The sequence below is a fragment of the Etheostoma cragini genome, chromosome 7 (genome assembly GCF_013103735.1).
Source record: "Etheostoma cragini isolate CJK2018 chromosome 7, CSU_Ecrag_1.0, whole genome shotgun sequence".
NCBI classification, from domain to species: Eukaryota; Metazoa; Chordata; class Actinopteri; order Perciformes; family Percidae; genus Etheostoma; species Etheostoma cragini.
The window spans coordinates 15,301,125-15,322,052 of NC_048413.1; the positions used below are offsets into that span (position 1 = coordinate 15,301,125).

The 20,928-nt window shown below is 40.5% G+C and overlaps 1 protein-coding gene across 10 annotated transcripts in view; it reads right to left on the minus strand.

The window, feature by feature from the left end:
* huwe1 (HECT, UBA and WWE domain containing E3 ubiquitin protein ligase 1) overlaps nucleotides 1-20,928 on the minus strand; it is a 46,564-nt gene that overhangs the window by 23,115 nt on the left and 2,521 nt on the right. For 5 of the 10 annotated variants that reach the window (XM_034876954.1, XM_034876955.1, XM_034876952.1 and 2 more), the window contains 34 exons: nucleotides 16,761-16,810; nucleotides 16,581-16,650; nucleotides 15,977-16,075; nucleotides 10,924-11,130; nucleotides 10,640-10,792; nucleotides 10,485-10,547; nucleotides 10,244-10,321; nucleotides 10,069-10,116; nucleotides 9,816-9,984; nucleotides 9,635-9,735; nucleotides 9,243-9,393; nucleotides 9,009-9,136; nucleotides 8,768-8,908; nucleotides 8,537-8,642; nucleotides 8,266-8,373; nucleotides 8,082-8,183; nucleotides 7,476-7,556; nucleotides 6,724-6,830; nucleotides 5,924-6,101; nucleotides 5,747-5,838; nucleotides 5,444-5,664; nucleotides 5,248-5,305; nucleotides 4,952-5,128; nucleotides 4,516-4,761; nucleotides 3,962-4,095; nucleotides 3,763-3,878; nucleotides 3,491-3,673; nucleotides 3,127-3,343; nucleotides 2,908-3,030; nucleotides 2,560-2,797; nucleotides 1,756-2,103; nucleotides 996-1,118; nucleotides 801-896; nucleotides 399-668 (listed from right to left, as the gene is read on the minus strand). In XM_034876954.1, coding sequence (XP_034732845.1) covers nucleotides 399-668; nucleotides 801-896; nucleotides 996-1,118; nucleotides 1,756-2,103; nucleotides 2,560-2,797; nucleotides 2,908-3,030; nucleotides 3,127-3,343; nucleotides 3,491-3,673; nucleotides 3,763-3,878; nucleotides 3,962-4,095; nucleotides 4,516-4,761; nucleotides 4,952-5,128; nucleotides 5,248-5,305; nucleotides 5,444-5,664; nucleotides 5,747-5,838; nucleotides 5,924-6,101; nucleotides 6,724-6,830; nucleotides 7,476-7,556; nucleotides 8,082-8,183; nucleotides 8,266-8,373; nucleotides 8,537-8,642; nucleotides 8,768-8,908; nucleotides 9,009-9,136; nucleotides 9,243-9,393; nucleotides 9,635-9,735; nucleotides 9,816-9,984; nucleotides 10,069-10,116; nucleotides 10,244-10,321; nucleotides 10,485-10,547; nucleotides 10,640-10,792; nucleotides 10,924-11,130; nucleotides 15,977-16,075; nucleotides 16,581-16,625 — 4,707 coding nt within the window. In that variant the 5' untranslated portion in view covers nucleotides 16,626-16,650; nucleotides 16,761-16,810. Of the gene's footprint in view, nucleotides 1-398; nucleotides 669-800; nucleotides 897-995; nucleotides 1,119-1,755; nucleotides 2,104-2,559; nucleotides 2,798-2,907; nucleotides 3,031-3,126; nucleotides 3,344-3,490; nucleotides 3,674-3,762; nucleotides 3,879-3,961; nucleotides 4,096-4,515; nucleotides 4,762-4,951; nucleotides 5,129-5,247; nucleotides 5,306-5,443; nucleotides 5,665-5,746; nucleotides 5,839-5,923; nucleotides 6,102-6,723; nucleotides 6,831-7,475; nucleotides 7,557-8,081; nucleotides 8,184-8,265; nucleotides 8,374-8,536; nucleotides 8,643-8,767; nucleotides 8,909-9,008; nucleotides 9,137-9,242; nucleotides 9,394-9,634; nucleotides 9,736-9,815; nucleotides 9,985-10,068; nucleotides 10,117-10,243; nucleotides 10,322-10,484; nucleotides 10,548-10,639; nucleotides 10,793-10,923; nucleotides 11,131-15,976; nucleotides 16,076-16,580; nucleotides 16,651-16,760; nucleotides 16,811-18,287; nucleotides 18,312-18,541; nucleotides 18,812-20,928 lie in introns of those variants that run through there. The other 5 variants (XM_034876957.1, XM_034876953.1, XM_034876949.1 and 2 more) reach the window with 4 other exon arrangements.

A 20,928-nucleotide genomic window follows, 5' to 3' on the forward strand; every position in this document is an offset into this window, starting at 1 on the left:
ACACAGTCAGGCTGGTACAGGAATGTTGTGCTTCTATTGCCAATACTTGACTTTTGAAGACGTTACCACCATCCCTTGTAATGAATGATAACACAAGCATACATAATGGCTTACAAAGCTGCATCTGCATTCAAGACATGTTACTCACTGAAAGCATTTACTCTAAAATGGCTTACAATCAATTACAAAGAGACACAAAGACAAATTGTATTCAACTGAATCCAAAGCTGCATCTTTCAATGTACTACTAAGCAAAAAATATAACAGCCTAAATTGCAGAGACCATCAACACAAAAGGAAATTTGAAACATAGAACAAGATTGAACTTATATTCCATGTCCCCTATACTCTGAACATAAATGTATACAAGCAGTGCAAACATGCATTTATCCACTGACCTGGTGGACAACCTGGCCGAGGATGAGCTCTCTGTACTCGGGGCCACTCCTCTTAATGGCAGTCATAAGCAGGTCACAGAGTCGGTAGACTGTGTCAGGCAGTTCATCCAGAAGATGGAAGCAGCCAGGCAGCATGGAATCAGTAAAAGTATGCAGCTCCTTGGGGTCCAGTGGCTCGGCCTCCATGAAGCGCTCCAAGCAGCGGGCCTCCTCCTCTTCTGCCCGCTCCCTGGCTCTCCTGTCCTCTTCCTCACGTCGACGCGCAGCTTCCTAAAGCATGCACAGAAATAATCTTAACAGCTGCACAGGTAATCGTTAAGTTATTCATTTGTGAGGTTTTACTTAGCAACAGATAGTTTAGAGTGAAATCTCCCCCCCCCCATGTGATTGAGGGTGACACACCTCAGGAGAGTCAGAGCGCTGCTCCATGCTGACCTCTTGCCCAAGTGACATGGCAATGGCCCTCATCACCTGGTCCTCTTCGGACATAGTCAGGTCCTAGTTGGAACAAGTGGAACAATGTCAGCAGCCTGAATTTGACTTATGAAAGTTACAAAGAATTAACGTATGCGTGTGTTTTTGTCTATGGAGACTTACTCTTACTGCTCCACCAAGAAGTGGTGGAGGGTGAGTAAGTAGGTACTCTGTGGCCTGCTCCATGGTGCTGGTATTTAGTAGGGCCTCCATGGCATGCTCTCTTGAGAAACCCATATCCATCAGCTAAAGCACCACACAAAAAGATAAAGAAGCATTTTTACAGTTAACAGAGATGGCGTCATGAGCAAGTGGCAAATATGCACCTAATTGTCATCTGTCTCTTTTCAGTCCCAAAACTCCAACCTTTCTCCATCCACAACTCATTGTCTCTCTCCATCTCCCCTGTAAATTTCTTGCACTGTCCCTGATAGCTTTAATACCTGCTGGAGATTCTGCTGGGGCGCCTGTGCTTTCCTCGCTCTCTCTGCACCTTCACAGTTATAAAAACACATTGTGGCCCAGGATTCAACGCAAGCAAAATGTGGGGGAAGAAGATTGGTATACACAACTCTGTTTTTGAACTTTTTGGCACCCTCCAAAGAGGTTTTACCCGCCGCCAAAGGAAAATCACAAGCGCCAAACAGTCTGATTTACAGCAGCGAGCCTCCCTCTCATCTACAGCCACTATATCCACATGTCTCCCCCCAAAGAAGGCCTGCACGATTATGGGGAAAAATATGAATCACTGCCACAATTTTTTGATCATGACATAAAACAAATTGTCAGTACCAAACCAAGGTTATTATAGCTTTGCATTTTTCATTAGTTTTTGTTTTGACTTTTTGTTTTCAAATTCAGTTCAATGCACCAAACCACACACCTGAGTAAGCTGGGCCTGGTTAACCTGGGGCTCACGGCGGGGGGTGGAAGTGGTTGAATCCTCAGCTGATCCTCCTGCTGGTACTGCAGGTGTTGTTCCAGTCGCTGCAGGTGCCTCCCCACTTGTTGTAGATGCTCCAGGAGCCCCGCTGGGTGCCAAAGAAACAGTGGAGGCCGCCTCATCATCTGGGCGCACTGTCCCCTCTCTCTCCTTGGCCAGGCGCTCCTGAATGACAGGTTCTCCTCTCAGGATGTGGCAGAGGATTGCCAGCATGGATTCAGCCATCCTGCCTCCATACACCTTCAGCGGCTTCCTGTTCCACAGACTGCGAATGCAGCTGAATGCAGCCTTGATGAAGGAGAGACTGTGTTACAATAATAAAGCACCAAAAAAAGTTCTCTCATCCTGAGGTAAGAAAGTGCTAATAAACTAGTGTTTTTGTAAAAAACAAAATGAGTAGAGAGAGCTAAATTGCAACAGGATCATGTTTACAATGTTCAAAAGGAATCCAACTGAACTAACTACTGCAGTGTTACTTCTATTCCTAACTTGTGATATTTTAAAAATTGGAGAGATCTTTGAACTTTGTTGAATCACAGTTTCTTGTTCTTTTCTCAACATGGTATTAAAATGCAACAACAACCGTTTTCTTTTTTTTCTTTTAAAGAAAGCAGGGAGAAATAATATGGTTTCCATATTTTCTCATTTGCGTGTAACTGTTTTCACAAGTTTACCCAATTGAATGCCACACATTATGAATGAAGCAAAAGACTCATTGGAGTTCTATAGCTAGTGGATGCTGACCTTTTGGGTGACTATGAGGAACCGAAGGGCGCTGAACTGGGGCATGGTGGGTGTGACCCCAGGCATTTTAGCTGGCAGGGAATGGGGTGAGTCCAGCACAGTGCTAGGATTCACCATTTTCTCCACCAGCATTAACCAGGCATCGAGAAACTCCCCTGTCCCATCTGGTAGGTCATTATGTTCCAGACCCTCAGACACCGGCACCTTCCCACCCATTGATAGGGCCCAGTTAAACGTCCTGCACAAAAGCAATACAAACAATACAAATTCTGTTTGCCAATGAAATTAAAATATGTATGCAAGCATATTTTGAAGACAATATAGTTCTTGTCATATGCATGGACTTACTCAAATAAGGCATCATGACCGCCAGAGCAGAAGAACTTTTGCAGCATGAGATGGTAGGGGTACTTTCTCTCATCAAACAGCATGGGTGATGTGAAGCCCACTGAGCAGATGAAGAAAGTCAGCCTGCCAGAAAAAAAGAGAAAAAAACAATCACTCCATTTCACCTCTTTGTGCAAAGCACTCAATAGTTTAACGGTAGCTAGGGTAATCCGCTCTCACCTGAAACGAGGTGTGGGTGTGTACGGTGGGGGCTGCCAACTCAGACCCTTGGTGAGGAGCTTTGTCAGGGCAGAGGCAGTGGCCCGGGCAGCAGGCGTGGGGGTAGTTCCTGTGCTTGTAGCATGGTGGGAGCGGCGTTGGCGCACTGGGGAGCCCACACACAGCTTCACCAGCAGGCCAAAGAGCTCAGCCAGAGCCCTACCTAATCGAGATGAAGCTGTAAAAGACACAAGGTTAGTGACAGGCAAAAAATCGTAGGGATTTAAGGCAATTTAAGACATTTTTTGGGGGGGGGGGGGGGGAATTCTGTTCAAAATATTAACGTAAATAAACAAAAACTTATGTGTCATACAAATTATCTCACCAGAGAGTAGCGGTTTAATCTGTTTAATGCGGGTGGCCATAGCTGGGGTAAGTTTGGACTTGGCCTTAGGGTCCGTTGCAGTGGGTTCGTCCGTCTCCATGGGAGCCAAGGTGTCCCCATCTAGACCCATGCCTTCTAACAGTCCACCAGCGGATGAATCCGCAGACACTGCCTCAGACTCTGCTAGAAAAAGGTAAAGGAGATTTAAGTTGTTGGAGGGCATTCAAGGAACTTAATGGTTTTCAGTGAACATATTTAAATGGTTAAATTACCAGTTTTCCTGGAGCCAGAGGCTGTGGTTGTTGCTGCTGTGGTGCCAGATGGCTTCTCTTCTTTGGGAACCAGTTTCTGCATGTCAGCCTGGCCAAACTCACATCCTGGAGGCAGACTGTCAGGCACAGTCGAAAGGTGTTACAGGGTTACAGCTGATCAAACAGTTTAAAGAAAAGCGGTAAAGGATAAGAAATTCACCTGTTCGGCGTGCAAAGGGACAGCAGCACAGTGCTCTCCCATACCAGAGAGCAGTAGAGCTGACTGAGCTTGTTGAGAACACTCAAACCCAGCTGGGAGCCCCACTGGTTGACTGAGATAGCTCTGATCTCACTCTGTTAACAAAGAAAACAGAAACATTCAGAGCTGCTGAACTTTCTGAATTTGGTCTGGCATATAAAGAACCCCCTCCACAGCTTGAAAGACAAATACAACTCTTGGTCATCATCTGCCCTTGTTGCTTGTTTGCAACTTCAGCATAACTGCACACGTCACAAACAAGGATTGTGAGTGAAATAGATTCTGTACTAGAAGTGAAGGTAATTCTGTAAAATACAGTGCCAATAAAAAAAAATATTCCCCATTGTGCTTGTTTTATTGTTTACAACACTGATAAAAAAGTACTATGTTTTACTACCTATTTTACAATAGTTTTGAATTAAAAAAATGTTCTACAAATGTATCTAAATTAAAAATGTATAACAGGGTAAGGGGTATCAATTATGCTCATTAAGAAAAAATAAATCCATATTTACCTGTCCTACTCTGCAAGTATGGACAAACATGAGGATGTAGGCATGTGCTGCAGTAAGAGCATGTAGAAGTGGTGTGGCACGGGCCGACAACGTGGCGTCTGTGACATGGCCCGCATTGGCCAGTTCTCTGAGGAGTACAGATCCACCAGGCACCTCAATTGGTCGATGAAGTGGCTCCAGAGATGTCAGGATGCTGTCCAGTTGGCATAGGCCCTCCTGCAATACCTTAGGCTCATGAGAGAGAGTCTAAGGGGGAGAATTTAGGGGAAAAACACTTCAGTCTTGATTCAGCAAACTGATGTTTCTTTTACCTCTAAATTAAAATAAATCGTTTGGCTTAATCTGGCGCATTGCATTCATTTGAATGTGCACCATTCTTAATTAAAACATACAATAAAGAATATGACCACAACATTAATCTTTCTTCTGCGCTCACCAATATGGACTTGCAGACACCAGCCACAGCCTGGCAAGCAGCAGAGGTGGGAAAGTCTATGGGCAAGTTGGGCAGGCCCAGAATAGAAACCAGAGGTAGCAGCCCCTTCTGGTTGACAAACTCCTGACAGTGGTCGTCTGTGGTGTTGTTGCTTAGAATGGATTCCACAAACTTCATCTAGAAAACATGTGCACTGCAAATTAGTGACTGAACAAAGAAATTAGGTGAGCTCTGCGTCATAGCTTGGAATATTTCACAACACGCCCAAAACAAAACTGTCCCAAGAATCCACTCACCACATTTAGAATATAATCCATTAGAGGAATGGGTATCCGCTCCTCAGTGCCCACCACCCTGCAAGAATCCAAACATCATGAAAATTGACTACCAACTAAAATATTTGACATTAAGACAATTGACTTGAAAACAGATCAAAGACTGTAAAGAGTTGTTGTTGTTCTATTCTATTGTGTTATGAACTCAGCGTCATACAGTTCAAGTGGCACTGACTGTCTGTTGCTCTCTGGTTCTCCCTGCTGCTGGCTAAACGTGTGGAGGGCCTCCTCTTCCTCTTCATCCTCACTTGAAGCTTCTTCAGCAGCGTGGCTGGAGCGTGCTGGTGGCACTGCCACAGTGCCATCTGCTTTCTGGATGGATGGTTTCTGGCAGATATACTCAGGGGCTCGACCTAGGTTGCAGATCTCCTCCAGTAACTGTAACGCCAATTAAGCTTTAATTATCCTGTAAAACCACGTAGCTAGAAAGATTGCTTGTAAATTAAAAAAAGTAAACTACCTTAATAATGGCAGTAGTAGCATCAGTCTTCAAAGTGGGTTGGTGCCTCATGAGCTCATCCACAGCACTGCCTAAGTTGGATGCAGTGTCACCTAAAGCCAAAAACCAAAGATGTCACCCACTCAAGCAGTTCACAGGCAAAGATCTTAAATACACAGCACATACAGTCCAGCTCACCCAACGGGTCCGAGCTGCGTCGCCGTCGCATGGCAGGCAGGTAGTCAGGGGACAAAAGCACTTTAAAGAGGCGCTCAAATGGCTGGCACTGAACAAAAGAGTGCAGGCCTCTTGCATTCAGGCACAGGGCACTGAACACATTGGGGAGAGAACCCAACACCTCACGGGTAGCAGGAACCTGAAAAAGAGAAACAATGAAGAACAAGCAATGAAAGTAACAAAAAAAAAAAACTGAAAAAGAAAACAGATGGAGGAGAGGGAATGTGACAAAGAACTTTTCCCTATAAAAGACCCAACATTAACCTGTGCCTTTCAACAGTCCTAGTCTGCATTGGGACCCTTTTATACAAAACTCAACCAAATTGTTCACACAACATGCCATAACCTGACCTGGGTCAGCCAATGAACTAGACAAATCGGAGGTTGTTGTACCAGACTATTATCCTTGCACCATTATTTCCTGATGCATGTTCTACTAATGAATACATCCATAGGTGTAAACCCCTGATCTACAGACACAGGGCAACCCCTTTAACTGCCAGTCAACCAATTTCCAAAGTTCATGAAGGGATGAAAGCAAAAGTAATATGAAAGTGCTTTCCAAAGTCTTTCAGCCATCTCCCAAAGACTTAAACACCAATTTAATAATGTCAGATGTTACATTTAGTACTTTAGTAATGCATAGACAATAAGAGAACATTAGATTAACAATAGTGAGTTATTGTTAACTGCCTGTGACAAGAAAAATGAGAAGACAGACAAAAAAAAGGCAGCACACAAGAGCAGTTCTGGAAACTCACATCTTTGATAAGAAGGGCATGCAGCATGACATCAGTAAGACCATTATCCTGCAGGGAAGAGAGCAGGGATGGCTCCTGGAACACAAACACCGTCACAACCTCCGTTGCTACAAACCCAAAAGACAGAGACAAGAGCAAGGGTGAAGAAAAAACAAACATCAAAATTCAAAACCACAACAGATTTTACATTAAATAAACAAACAGTAAAATTGTATTACACTTTAATTCACTTCTCTATTTGATAGTTTTATATGCAACATTTTTATTTCCGAAGTAAGGATGTAACGATTACCGGTGTAACTGTAAACAATAAAAATGTGGACGATAATTACCGTTTTTATTTAAAGTGTCATTATTATCATGGTGGATTACCACAGTGTGGAAACCATGTGTTTAATCCTTCCCAGCTTCATCAGAGTCTCCTGAAGTTGCAGCGCAGGCACACTAAGTAGTTTGCAACGTGTGTTTATTAACATTGGAATCATGGCCAAAGGAGATGACAGCGCTCATGACATTTATCAGCCCTCTAAGAGGACTAATTCTGAAGCATGGGCATATTTTGGGTATTATAAGAATGCCAAAGGATATTGAACGTGCTTTTAAAAATGCCGCAATAATACTGAAATGTACGATAATTTTGTCACTATAATTGTGACGATATATTTTCCTACTGTTACATCCCTATTCAGAAGACCTTTGCTCAGTCAGAAATATACTTGATATGCTTTACTAAAGTGCTACTGTGAACTCACCTAAGAGGAACAGTGAAGGGCCATAATACTCTGCATTACTGATGATGTGCTTGAGTGAGGTAGGCAATGACCCATCCATTACTTGAGAGAAAAAGAGGGCGCACAAACACATTAACAAACATTTGCAATAGGACATTTATTGAGGCATTTAAAGGCAACACTTAATGAACCTGTTCAATGGGGCTGTGCAATTAACCAAAATTTAAATCATGATTATGATTTTGGCTCCCAATGATAACAAAAACAGAATAATCAAGAAAAACAATTATTTAGCTCATTACATTTTGAAAGTAAACTCTTATTTTTTAGTGTTCTGAATGAAATATAAATTTTCATCAGGAAAAATATTGATGCAACTTTCACAGTTGTTTTTTTTGTAACTGTTGATTTCACTTTTAACACTTTTTTTTAAAGTTCAATAATTGCAACTTCTTTCCAGAAGTCAAGAAGAAATCGTGCTAAATTATCGCGATTTCAATATTGACCAAAATAATCATGATTATAGTTCTTTCCATAATCGAGCAGCCCACCTGTTCAATATGTATAAATAAGATTAGTACAAGACTCTTGAGCTCTAATTTATGGAAGAAGATGCAAATGACTCACCGTGGCGAATACCATCAGAAAAGGCAGGGTCCTGGATGGCTTTCTTCAAGAAATTTAGCATTGACTTTAACAGTGCTGCCCTCTGGGGGATACACTGCATACCTAAAGAAAAGAGTGTCAAAGTGACTATAGAGTACAATTATGGCATGAGTTTGATTTTCTTTTGGGCGTTTGCTTTGTGTACCTGCACGAGGAGTGTTAGCAGCACTGCTCTGTGCTCGCTGGTCCGCTTCTGGTCTGGAACCAGAAGATGTGGAGGGCCCGGGGCTGCTTTCCATGGCAACTTCTGACACTGTGAGAATACATAAAGTTTGCAAATCAAGGCAACAATTGGGGGATTTTTTACAACTTGGCAACATTGACAAATAGCCTAGAGCTTAAGTTATAGCCTTGACTTACAGATGTTTATTTCTGAAGTTGAGAACATTCCCTAGGTCTTAGGAATAGTCACTTACTCTCCATGTCTGTGTCCATGTCCTCCGACTCAACAGCTGTGCTAGGCCTCTGGATCTTTGGCTTGATGACAAAAGGGCACTCCTTCCTCGACAGGTCCACCTCATGCTACATACAAAAAAGGGAGAGTGATTGAGAGAAGAATGAGTAAGTCGAGATTTGGCAGAGTTTCAATAACTCGATTTCTAAAAGCTGCTGTGTCATGAATGAGAAAAGCAAAGTGCATAACCAACCTCTAGCCTGCAAATAAAAATGGTAAGGCCGCTGTGGGATTGAAAGGCAGCCATGTCAAGGTTGGTGATGAGGTCCACGACCCGCACCGCTCGCGTCACAAAGGTGATCTGGTCCTGCTCATCACCCAGGAACTTGATAACCTATAAAGTAAGATGATAAAAGGGCAGACTAAATTTGAAAAAAAAAAGCTAAGAAAAAACTACAAGTGATATTGGCATTAGGGGTGGGATCATTATATACCTTCAGAAGGGCTTCCATCATGCCACAGGATACAAGGGCTTCCCCTCCAGCATCATAGCTAGCCAAGTGGTAGAGAAATGAAAAGAGTGCAGTGGCAAACTGGTGTGGGTAGGGTTCCATCAGGGGATCTTGAAAATAGAAATTAAAAGTTAAATAATCTTCCATTTTAGTTGTCCCATAAACTTGTGCATCACACACACTAAACTTCAGACAATGTTTTGGCTCCATTCTCACCAATCATTGCTTGTATACAGTTGCGCACCAACACAGGCAAGAAGCCATGGTAGGAAGCAGTGCCGGTGCAGTCGATGATGTTGGAAAGCTTGGGCGTCCGCTCCAGATGGACAATCGAAGTTAAAGTGCGCAAAGATGCTGCCTTGATATCCTGAAGAACAAATACAAAGTAAGTATTTCAGAAAACAAAAAAAAGGAAAAGGGACTTGATATTTCTGCACTGACATTGAGAACACTGAGTTGACACTGGAGAACACAGACATTAGGATCATCTCAAAGTAAGGCTGACAAAGCATAAAAAATATCTAATGTTATTTGACAAATATAGTGTGGCAATGGAATTTAGTCCAATAACAGTGATCAAGCTAGAAAAAGCAAACTTTTTTCCTCACCACAAGCTGTTTGTCTGTAATCTGTAATACATCCACCAGCTCTTCTATCAAGCCATTATAAAGAATACTGTTGGCTGATTCTTGGAGTGCATTTGAATACACTGCAAAGACAAAATGTAAAAAATTACAACTAGAAACAAATTCCTGACTCATATATCTTACGAAGAATGCTTATGCTCACCCAGTATAGAGATAGCATGGAGTCGGGCCTGCACAGCCTGCAACCTCTTCTTGTGATTTGAGAAACCATGGGCCAGTCGAATATGAGTGAACAGCAGGGTCTGCTTGTCTTTAGGAATGCTGTACATCACCGTCAGCGACTCCATGATCTCAGATGGGCTCTCAGAAATCTGAGAGATGCAGATCATGTGTAAGCTGAAGAACCTGAGGTACTCTTACTCAACTGTAATGAAACAATTCCAATCTGACTGTACCTTGTCAAGCTGCTCGATGTGAATATAGTGTAGTGTGTTACTACTTGTCTGGAAAAATAAGAAAAGGTCAGAAAGGTTTAGGAAGAAGTTGAGTTATAAACACAATATTCCATAAATATATTTTGTTTTTATTACATAATGATTGCATGAATAAATGTAAAAATAAAGTCTTTACCTTCCTCTCTACTTTGACCTCAGGGCCCAGTTCAGCGTAAAACTCAAAGTGCAGTGTGGTGGCACTGGGTGGGTACTTCTGCTCATGTACCACCAGACAACAGCATAGTAAGGGAAGACAGTTTATAAATAGTGGTTAATCAATCTTGCTAGACAGCCTTTATTCATAAGCGTAAAACTAATAGTCCCCAAGCTGTAGGTAGTTGATAGACAGTTACTAAACATCACTGTAAAATTCTTACCGTCATAAGCAGATCCCTGCAGCACTCAGCCAGACCAAAGCCATTCTCCTTTCCGCCCCAGCTCTACAGATGAGAACAAAGACACTAAACAATACAGCTCTTTCTCTTGGACAGGTGGAATCAAGGCAATAGGAAAACAATGGAATTTACTAGACCTCAGCCAGGTGCTGCAGACGGGCCAGTAGAGGCGTCCTTTTGTCAGATCCCAGTCTTGTGATATAGTTGGAGCGCTTGCTGAACACATAGAGCAGGTTCAGCACAGACAAGACCACTTGCATGTCACATGACGCTAACAAGGTAGTTAAGTGCTGTAGAAAAGGGTGAGAGTGAAAGATAAAAAAAAATGGTTAAAATGAGCTGTTTTACTATTCCATCTGTGACATGTGCACAGTCCAGAAAAGCAGAGTAGTGTTCCAGAGTATACTAGGTTCAAGCCTACCTCTATAGAGCTGTAGAGGTGCCTAGAGAAGCTATACTCAATGAGCAGGGCTGTGAAGTTGAGCACTGCCAAAAGCAGGGCCTTGAGCTGTCCATTGTCGGGACGGTCACACACCAGAAGCCATGACATATTCTCCACTGTCTGGCCTGCATCACACAGAATGCCATCAAAGCGGTCCAGTAGATCCACCCAGTGGTACAGCTCACACTGTTGAAGTAAAAGTGATCAATCAAGCAAATGTAAAGTCTCAATGTTTTTTATTTTCTTCAAATCAAAAGGGATTTCTGAATATAAGATTTTGGGATGAATGAAGTCAGATTAGTTATATATGAAAGAGTTCCTACAGTGTGAAATGCCACGATTCTTCACAACATGATAATTATCAGACTTTATTTTTCAGCTGGCTTGTTTTCAGTGGTTACAGTCAATAGTTGTTACAGTTGCGACACGTGGCAACAATGTACAAATGAAACTGTGGACAACCACCATCCATGAGATGTTTCAAGACTTCAAATCTGTTTATATTTAGGGTTATCAGATTAGCACTGAAAAAGGTTAAGAAGTTGTGAAAATGCAAATTGCTTTTAACACCACTAATTTCTTTAAAGCGCGGTTAGAACAAAATCGTTCTGGGATTTCGCTCTGGTGTTAGGGAAATCAGGAAGCTGCAGCAGTAAAAAGAAAATATTTCCAACAAACACTAAACAGCGCCAATGTCTCTCCCCGTGTTCTCTTGCGCAGCAGCACAGCGCAGGCAGTCAGTAGGGGTGGGGGGTGCTGCGGGAAATAGAGAAGACGCGGAACAGGAGCGGGTCTTATATCCATGAACGGGAGTGGATGGCTAGCAGAAACAAAGCTCCTTGAGCAGAAATGGATAAATAATGGGGGCTTTTGAATCTCAAGCCGAGTTTCAAAGCCCTTCTAGATGCTTCTCTCTACAAGAATAGTTATTTGCATCTACTGTCAATGTGAACCGAGTTACCAATTGAATAGTTGAGCCTCAAATACTATTTCAGGATTTTTCTTGCATTTGGAAAGCTTTGGTAAAGGGCATGGTAAACAGAGGCTTCAATGAACAGAAGACTGTAGACTGTATGATAAAAAAAAATTATACAGTCTATGTTTAAAAGTCACAGAAGAAAGTAGTAGCGTTTGTGATGCAGTCGACTAAAATTAAACGAGAATAAATGTGTTAATACATTTTAAAAAAATCAAAGTTGCTTAAAATTTAAATCACAAACGGGTGAAACAAAATCGCGAATTTATAACAATTTTTTGTGCAGGCCTAATATAAATCCATTTTGTTATTACTTTGGTTGCTACAACAAAACTCCTGATGCTTTGGCTTGTGGTAAAGTAACAACGTTACCCAGTTTAGCTCACAAGACATCCAAAGTAGGCAAAGTTAACGCATGCAACACTTAAAAATGCAACGAAACGTAACTTATTCTTCCATTGTACATGAAAGATTTTCGGTCCGAGCAAAACATTAATCGCAACTACATCACCTCCTGGTAAAGCTAACGTAGTACTTTACAGTGGTTAATACAGCACCAGATGAGGTAAAACACTGCCACTTTTGTCCAAAGCAGCTGCTTTGATCAACACAAACTGAAAGTTATATATAGCCACTAACTGACATTTTGTACAAGTTTGCTGTAACAAGTGCTAACGTATCAGCTATAATTGCGTAACGTTAGGCTCTACGTGAAAAACAATGGCAGAGAGACACAGACTCACCTTGAACTAGGGAGGTCCAGGTACACTACTGAAAGCAGTTGCTTTAGAAACATGGTAAAGCCAGAGGCTTACTGTGGTCGAGCAGTCGTGCATGGAAAGGAGGCGGCCACGGGGCTATTTACAGATGGGTCCGAATGAGTTTGTGAGATAGTCTAACAAACACGTTTGTAAAGGAGTCTCAAAAACACAGAAAGAGAAGGACAAGAAGGCGCTTAGCAAATCAATGCGCTGTGCGTAGCTCTAAAATGAAATTAGATTTTATGCATTTTACATGTTAAAAAATAGAAAATTAGAGATGCACCGATTGACGGGCAGGTGACCGGAATTGGCCGGGTTTTACGTGGCCGATCATGACCGACAGATCAGACTGACATATGCCATTTTTCCTTCATTAATCAATTTATGGACACATTTTCAAGTTTGTAAAAAAATACAGTTATAAATATTTTGTTTAGCATTGTTTACAAACTAGGGCTGGGCAATATATATTAATATTTCAACATTGATTAGGAGGCTGGATATCGTTTTAAATTTTTGATAACAAGTGTCGTCTTTTCCTAGTTTTAAAGGCAGCCTTCTAGAAAAGTGATTCATTTTCTGGGAAAAAAATTGTTTTTCATTGTATCTACATTATTGATTTATCAAAACTCGCATTGTGTAAATATTTTGTGAAAACACCAATAGTTAACCCTACAATAATCGCCTCAAAAATCAATGCATTTGTACTGCTGCACTCAAAACATTGAGGGTAAAATGCTGCACACTACTGGCCCTCTGAGGTCACCATGCTTGCTATGTAGCGGAAGCTACGGGACCGACAATGTCTTTTAACACTTGTAAAAATAGTGAGTCGGGCAGCTGCAGCGGTTACAATTTCAACAAGTACCACTATGCTGTAGTCAGATAGTGAGAAGCCGGTATATATTTTATTGGGCAACAAAGGTGTGTGGTAAGGCTCCGCTTGGTTACAATACACCATTAAAAAGAACAACAACAAAAAAGAAATTTCAGTGCATAGCGGCCGTGCGCAATGTGAAAAGAAAAAAAAAAAACTGTCAAAACGTACACACTACACAAGTACTACACGGTGTTCTAGAGCCCAACGGATATATTGGCGGGCCGATATTAGGCATTTCCTGATCCATCAGTATTTATAATGGCCAATTAAAAAAAAACATGAATTCATAAATGACGAATAAATGATTCTTATTGAATGAATATTTAAAAAATAAAAAACGGGCCGTCAACCATGTTATGACTGTTGGCATTTATACATTTCATTTATCACAACTTTAATGTTCCTCTGTTCTGTTATGACAATAAAACAAATTAATTATCATATTAGTTTAGTGAGAACTCAATTTTTTTCTTTTGAAATACGTATCAGCCGATATATCGGCATACCAAATGTTTCTTTTACCGGTTGGGCTCTATAGTGTAGTACATGTAAGCGAACTCAAGGAAGTATCCGAATTGAGACACACCTCTAGACTATGATGAGGAATCTTTTTGGTACTCAAATTCTCTCATGGCTTTTCCTTATTGTTTTACGGATTAGTGACACACCTAATCAAGCTTGCCCAGGAACTCAAAACATTAAATTAATTACATTAAAATAAACATTATAATAAACATTACATTTCAGATTAGTGCACAGACATCTCTTCTTTCAGAAGAGGAATGTTAAAAGCATCTCTCTAGTGACAAGTTAGTATAGTCAAGGTCAGACAAATCAAAGAAAAAAACATTTTTGACTGGATGCGGACTTTACAATAATTATTTGAGCCCCGCAGTTTAAGATTGAGTGAAAGATTAATCGGTATAAAAATCGTGATTCACAAGGTTCACGATATCATTTTTAAACTTCGATTTTTTTTTATGACTTCCATTCTCATTCTAAATTTTACAACCCAACTGCATCACAAACGCTACTACTTTAAAACCTTTTTTATACAGTCTGTTTAAAGAAGAAAAAGTTCATATGTTGTATGTATGTAGTTCATGAAGTGATCATATCACTTCAAAGATAAAAAAAATAAAGAAGATTTGCCCTGATTCGTGCAGGCCTAATGGATGAGCCAGAATAATTCACTATTTCAAACAAATTTCTTTGCAAGACTACAAAAAAGACAAACAGGTGAAAAAGAACAATTCAAAAAGCGGCCTCTAGCTCACCCAGTAAGAGCGTGCGCCCCATGTAGGCTGTGGCCCTTTGTTGCGTGTCATCCCCTGTCTCTCTCTCCCACATTTCCTGTCTATCCACTGTTACTAAAAAGGGAAAAAGCCCCCCAAAATATAATGTGGAGAAAAAAAAAGTGAATTCAGCCATACTGGGCAAGAGTGTACTGACCGGAGGTGTAATGGGCTGCCAGAGAGAAATCAGCTGTGACTATAGCCTGCTCAATCACAGACGATAGAAAGCCTTTTATTATTACTTCTAACTTTATGTTATCAGTCATTTGAAATGCCAATATAGCAAATTAAAGAGCAGAGCTGTTTTCATTAACATATACGTCTGTATGTATAGAATATATTTATGTTTTGTGTCAAAGGATGTCACAACCTTAAAATAATGTGACGCAACAGCATGAGAATTACTACTGTTAACAGTATTACTATTGTCCTTGTTGCGGTCAGGAAAACGTTACCGTATCCATGGTCAGCACAGAGGAGGAGCTTCTACCCTTAGGCCATGAGCCTTGGGACCATTAAATAACATTTTAATTAGCCGCGCTGTATGTGTGGTTTTGTTACGTGCCAACTGAAAAGATGACAAAGAAGAACAGATTTGGCTATTTTCCATTGTTCAGGTGTCTAAGAAGACGATCCACTATTGCGGACACATCGTTTTCATGAAGGCAGCAAAATTGTTTTGCACTGTGTAGTCTAAGATGTTTCCCAGTGCCCGTCAAATTTATGGAATACACTTCTTATATCCATGATATTCCATACAATCATTGACCAGCAAGAACACTGTCATAATTAATATAGTTATGACAGGTTTTCAAAAGAAAAGCTTGACGGATGTTATCTTGCATGGCACATAGATCCTCGCAATATCACCCAAAATCGAAAGATCACAAATTACAAGAATTACATCTTACCAGGCTTCAAGTAATGTGTTTGTGTTCGAACAGTTGTAAATCAAACAAATCAGCGTCTGGTGAGGAGCCACTGGCAGCTACGGGCGTGGTTTAAGTGTGTGTGACAGCCCTTTCCCTAACAGTTTCCAATGATGGCTTCTCAGATGATTTGGTGTAACAAACCATCTGCTGTGAAGGAGGTGCCTCTCCCTCTTTTGTTTGGGACTTACCTTGCCAATATTCCAGGTCTTGATGTGCTGCAGTTCAACCAGCAGTTGCTCATCACTGCATGCCTTGAGTTTCTCTATAAGTATCCTACAGTCAGCAGGCTGTTGGTTAAGAAGGAGCACCCAAAATGGTTAGTCAGAGTGATTACACAGACCAGCTATACGTCTTTTCTATTAACATAGTATAGCATACTTTAGTGATGCTGAGACATGCCGGGAAGTTCAAATTTGCATTTCTTCTCTGATCTCACAGTAGAGGGCAACAGCATTGACCTGCAATATCGGTCCTTTGTCCAACTTGTTAGCAAGGCCAAACTATGACCATCTCAATTTTGGGATCTGCTCTCCTTTAACATAATCTCAGAGGTGTAAATGCTGTGTGACTGCTATGAAAAGCAAATTGTTCTTCTGCTACGTAAATGCTCACCACCGCTATGACTTTTGTTGTAAAGCACCTATACAAAGTACAGCTTTATCAGGTGTCAATCATCTACTGCGGTTTGTGCAAATACAAAACATCCAGCAAAGCTCAGCTTTACTACAGTAGGAAAAATGTGACACTACTGAGGCTAGGATTGGTCAAACAGCAAGTATTAAGCATACTCACAGCTTCCGTCGGCGTTTTCTTTAACTTGCTTCTGTCAACCTTCATTGTCGATAATCTCTTTTTGTTGCTCCTGTTGATAAATTTCCATGTACATCAGAAAACATGTGATGCTGAATTTCAATGACACATTCTGATACAGAATGAATAACTCAATGTGTACACAACTTAATATGTACTTACAGAAAATAGTTTGGCAATACCCGCTTAACAGCATGTTCCAATCACATCACCTGCAAAACAATGGTAAAGAATTCAAACAATAATACCGAAAAGCAATGCACACAAAGGGCTCTTGTGAGGTGCTGATCACTGGAAGTAGACTAAAAAATTATGAATAAGTGTCGCACACTCTGGATTTGAAGAAGACCTGAGGGCTGAAACGTTGTCAAAATAAATACAGAAATGCATATGGAGCCAGAGTGTGCAACACTTTTTAACTAAACTAGCAAAACTTTCCCACATACAAACCCAATTTGAAAAAAATATAAAACATTTTATAAGATGCATCAATCCCAAGAAAGAAATTTCCAAGAAGTCTGTAAATGGGGCTGCACAATATTTTTTTTGTATCGTCATCGGAAAATCACCTGGAGAAATATACAAATTGCGAAAGGCTGCAACTTCTTGCAAAATATTTTCAAAATCTCAGTATAAACTGTGGTGCCTTTTTTGCACAAATGTATCCAGTAAAAGAATGTTCCAAGTTATTTCCTTTGTTTTAAATTGATCAAGCAACTTGTTGTATTTTAGCATGATATTGAAAGTAGTAGAAATGCAGAACAGAGTATAATTTATTGTTTGTTAATTAATTACAAGTAATATAGCAATATTCAACAAGGATATTGCAAATTATCCTCATATCGTGCAGCCCTAGTCCTTAGGTAAAGCTGTGATTTAATTGGATAGTATCCAATTCATAACAGGAGTATCAGTGTATTCTGATTATATTATGTAATATGAAAATACTATGGTATATTTACTGTAACAAAAAAAAAGAAGACAAAATACAATCAGTTATCAATCTTAAATTTCAACATCAGTATTTTACTTTAAAATCTATTGCAGCTTACAAACGACTGATCACCGGCACTGGTCAAAATGTGGTTAACAATATGAAATGTGTTTACGTTATCAATCAAGGTCTGGTCATCACAAAGCAGACTAAGGCAGAGCATTAGCTAGTGGCTTTCTAGTAACATACAACACAAAGTTACGTAAATCAGCCTGGGCCCTATTTTCTTGCCTAAAACAGTTGTTGTACTTCTGATTGAAAGGAAATCTTAATAAAACAGATCGCTGACTCTCTCTATGCTTGCACATCATCAACTTAAGTCACTTGACGCTGACAGGTTTTGCTAAGTTATAGCTAGCTACCTAGCTAACGCCACTCTTGCAAACAACATAACGTTATTTATCTAGCTAGCTATTGTTAACAAGTCACTACACACATAGTGGACTAAGGCTACTAGTCACAAACAATATTGGTTTGCTTGGTGACTGGCTAGCAACACGTCTGACAAAACAAAGAAAATGATCGGTAACGTTTCTACAGAGTTAATGTTAGCCCTTGACCAGCTAACCTACCGGTAACGTTAGCAAACGATCCTCTTTTGAAACATTACGAAGCATTTGAATCCCACCAGACCATATTTAAATCACAAACAAGTCATGTGTGTAATCAGGAGGAAGGTAAAACATGTAGCTGACCAAAAATCAAGCAGTTTTAGCCATTTGTGTCACAGTTGTCAATCAGATCTTACAAATCCACCACGCTGCCATGACCTGACTCTTGATTAATTTAGGTCGGGGCTGTGCAGGCCGCAAATGAAGCCCTCACTGCTGCACAAACACCACTCCAAGTAATAACCGAACTGTGAACACCAGTCGGTGACCAGCGACATATAGATGGTTGTGTGTCAAGTACGTGGAACCAGGTAACGTTACTTTGTCAAGGCTCTTACCCTGGTTCCTCGGTTGGACAGTCGTAGCACGCGCTAGCTAGCAAGCTAGCTACCGTTAGTTGAATAGCAAGCAGCAACGCATTATAACACGCTGAATCATTGTCGGACGGGTCTAACGTGACACTGTGAGTTTTGTTTTCAGTTTTCCTTCAGACATAATGACTACCGGCTGGATAAATAATTATGCTCATCCGTCCGTTGTATTATTCTTTAGCATATCCACGCTTGTTTTCATAGCACATAGGCACTAGCTAGCTGTTGGCACAGTCACCATGACTGGGTAGTGTGCAAAAAGTGAATAACGTTACGGCTGAGAATGAGTAGCCACTGTTTATCGATGCAGTGCATGTTAATATAGGGCAGTTGTCCCTCTGTGGAATGCGTCACCTTAATATTGTATACGGTTCTTAACATTCAAGATCAACACAGGTCTCTAACTGACATCCGCAGCAAACGACCATTACAATTATGAATTTGACTAACATTACATAATCCTTAATATAAGTTTTATCTAAATCGCTCGGTCGACAACTGATCCTCACCATGGAGAACTGCATTTTTATATCTGCATCACAAGTAATAAACGTGGAACTTGTGAACAGTAACCCACAGGTGCAGTATTTGATCCATGCATACAAAGTAAACACATGTTAAGGACATATTTAGTAAAACTGGAGCACATTTGGTTATGAGTAAACCAGTTAACAAAGCATAGAGGAACTCCGCATCATAGATTTAAATATTAAAAGTTCAGTAATGATGGCACTGACTAACTTCAATTTTGATCATTTTTCAGTTAGTTCATTAGATACATGTTAACATATGTTCCAGGCCAATATTGCTAATCTGCAGTAAGTGCCTCATTGTCCTTCAGCCAGCCTGATAAATCTACATAAAACAAAAGCAATATTGGAATCTGCCTGTTTTGGGGGGTTAACATGTTTACATTGAAACTCGGTAGCATTAAAACAAATTTACATTATGTTTTTGGTATGGAGTTAAATCCGACCCTTAACATTATAATTCATTTTAAAAATGTTTCCAATCTTCTTTTAGCAGATCTTCTGCTAACTGAAATACAAACACTTGTTTTGGCATTATTTAATTTCCGCACCTATTATGATCACCGTTTCACAAGTCAAAGCATACATTTCAACAGGTGGGAGCCCACCTAATGAAACTCTTCATTACATCTCCGGATTATTATGAGAAACGATTTGTTGTTCTTAAGAGACAATGCTGCAATATCAGCTGATGTTGGCTAATTTAAAATTACTTGATTTCCACTCAAGTTAGTTGTTAAATAAAATGTCTCACTTTTCCTTTATGTAGTCAGCCCTCCTTAATATAAACAAATGTGCTCACACACACACACACACACACACACACACACACAAGTTTGAAACCACCTTCTCATTCGATGCGTTTTCTTTATTTTCAATGTAGATTATCACTGAAGGCATCCAAACTATGAATGAACACATGTGGAATTATGTACTTAACAAAAAAAAAGTTAAATAATTGAAAACATGTCTATATTCTAGTTTCTTCAAAGTAGCCACCCTTTGCTTTTTTGATTGTGCCGTAAACCCTTGGTGTTCTCTTAATGAGCTTCATGAGGTAGTCACCTGAAATGGTTTCCACTTCACAGGTGTGCCTCATCAGGGTTAATTAGTGGAATTACATGCCTTATTAATGGGGTTGGGGCCATCAGTTGTGTTGTGCAGAAGTCAGGTTAATCTTAGTAAAGAGAAACAAGTGGCCATCATTACTCTTAAGAAATGACTGTCAATCAGATCAGAAAATTGCAACTTGGAAACTTTGAATGTGTCCCCAAGTGCAGTCGCAAAAAACCATCAAGGTATACAGCAAAACTGGCTTACATGAGGACCGCCCCAGGAAAGGAAGACCAAGAGTCACCTCTGCTGCTGAGGATAAGTTCATCTGAGTCACCAGCCTCAGAAACCGCAAGTTAACAGCAGCTCAGATTAGAGACCAGATGAATACCACACAGAGTTCTAGCAGCAGACACATCTCTAGAACAACTGTTAAGAGGAGACTGCACAAATCGCCTTCATGTTCAAATAGCAGTTAGGAAACTACTGCTAAGGAGAGGCAACAAGCAGAAGAGATTTGTTTGGACCAAGAAACACAAGGAATGGACATTAGACCAGTGGAAACCCAGGCTTTGGTCTGATGAGCCCAAGGTTGACATTTTTAGTTCCAATTGCCGTGTCTTTGTGCTAAGAGAAAAGGGGACCGGATGGATTCTACATGCCTGGTTCCCACCGTGAAGCATGGAGGATGAGGTGTGATGGTATGGGGGTGCTTTGCTGGTGACACTGTTGGGGATTTATTCCAAAGAATAAAAGAACAAAGAATACATA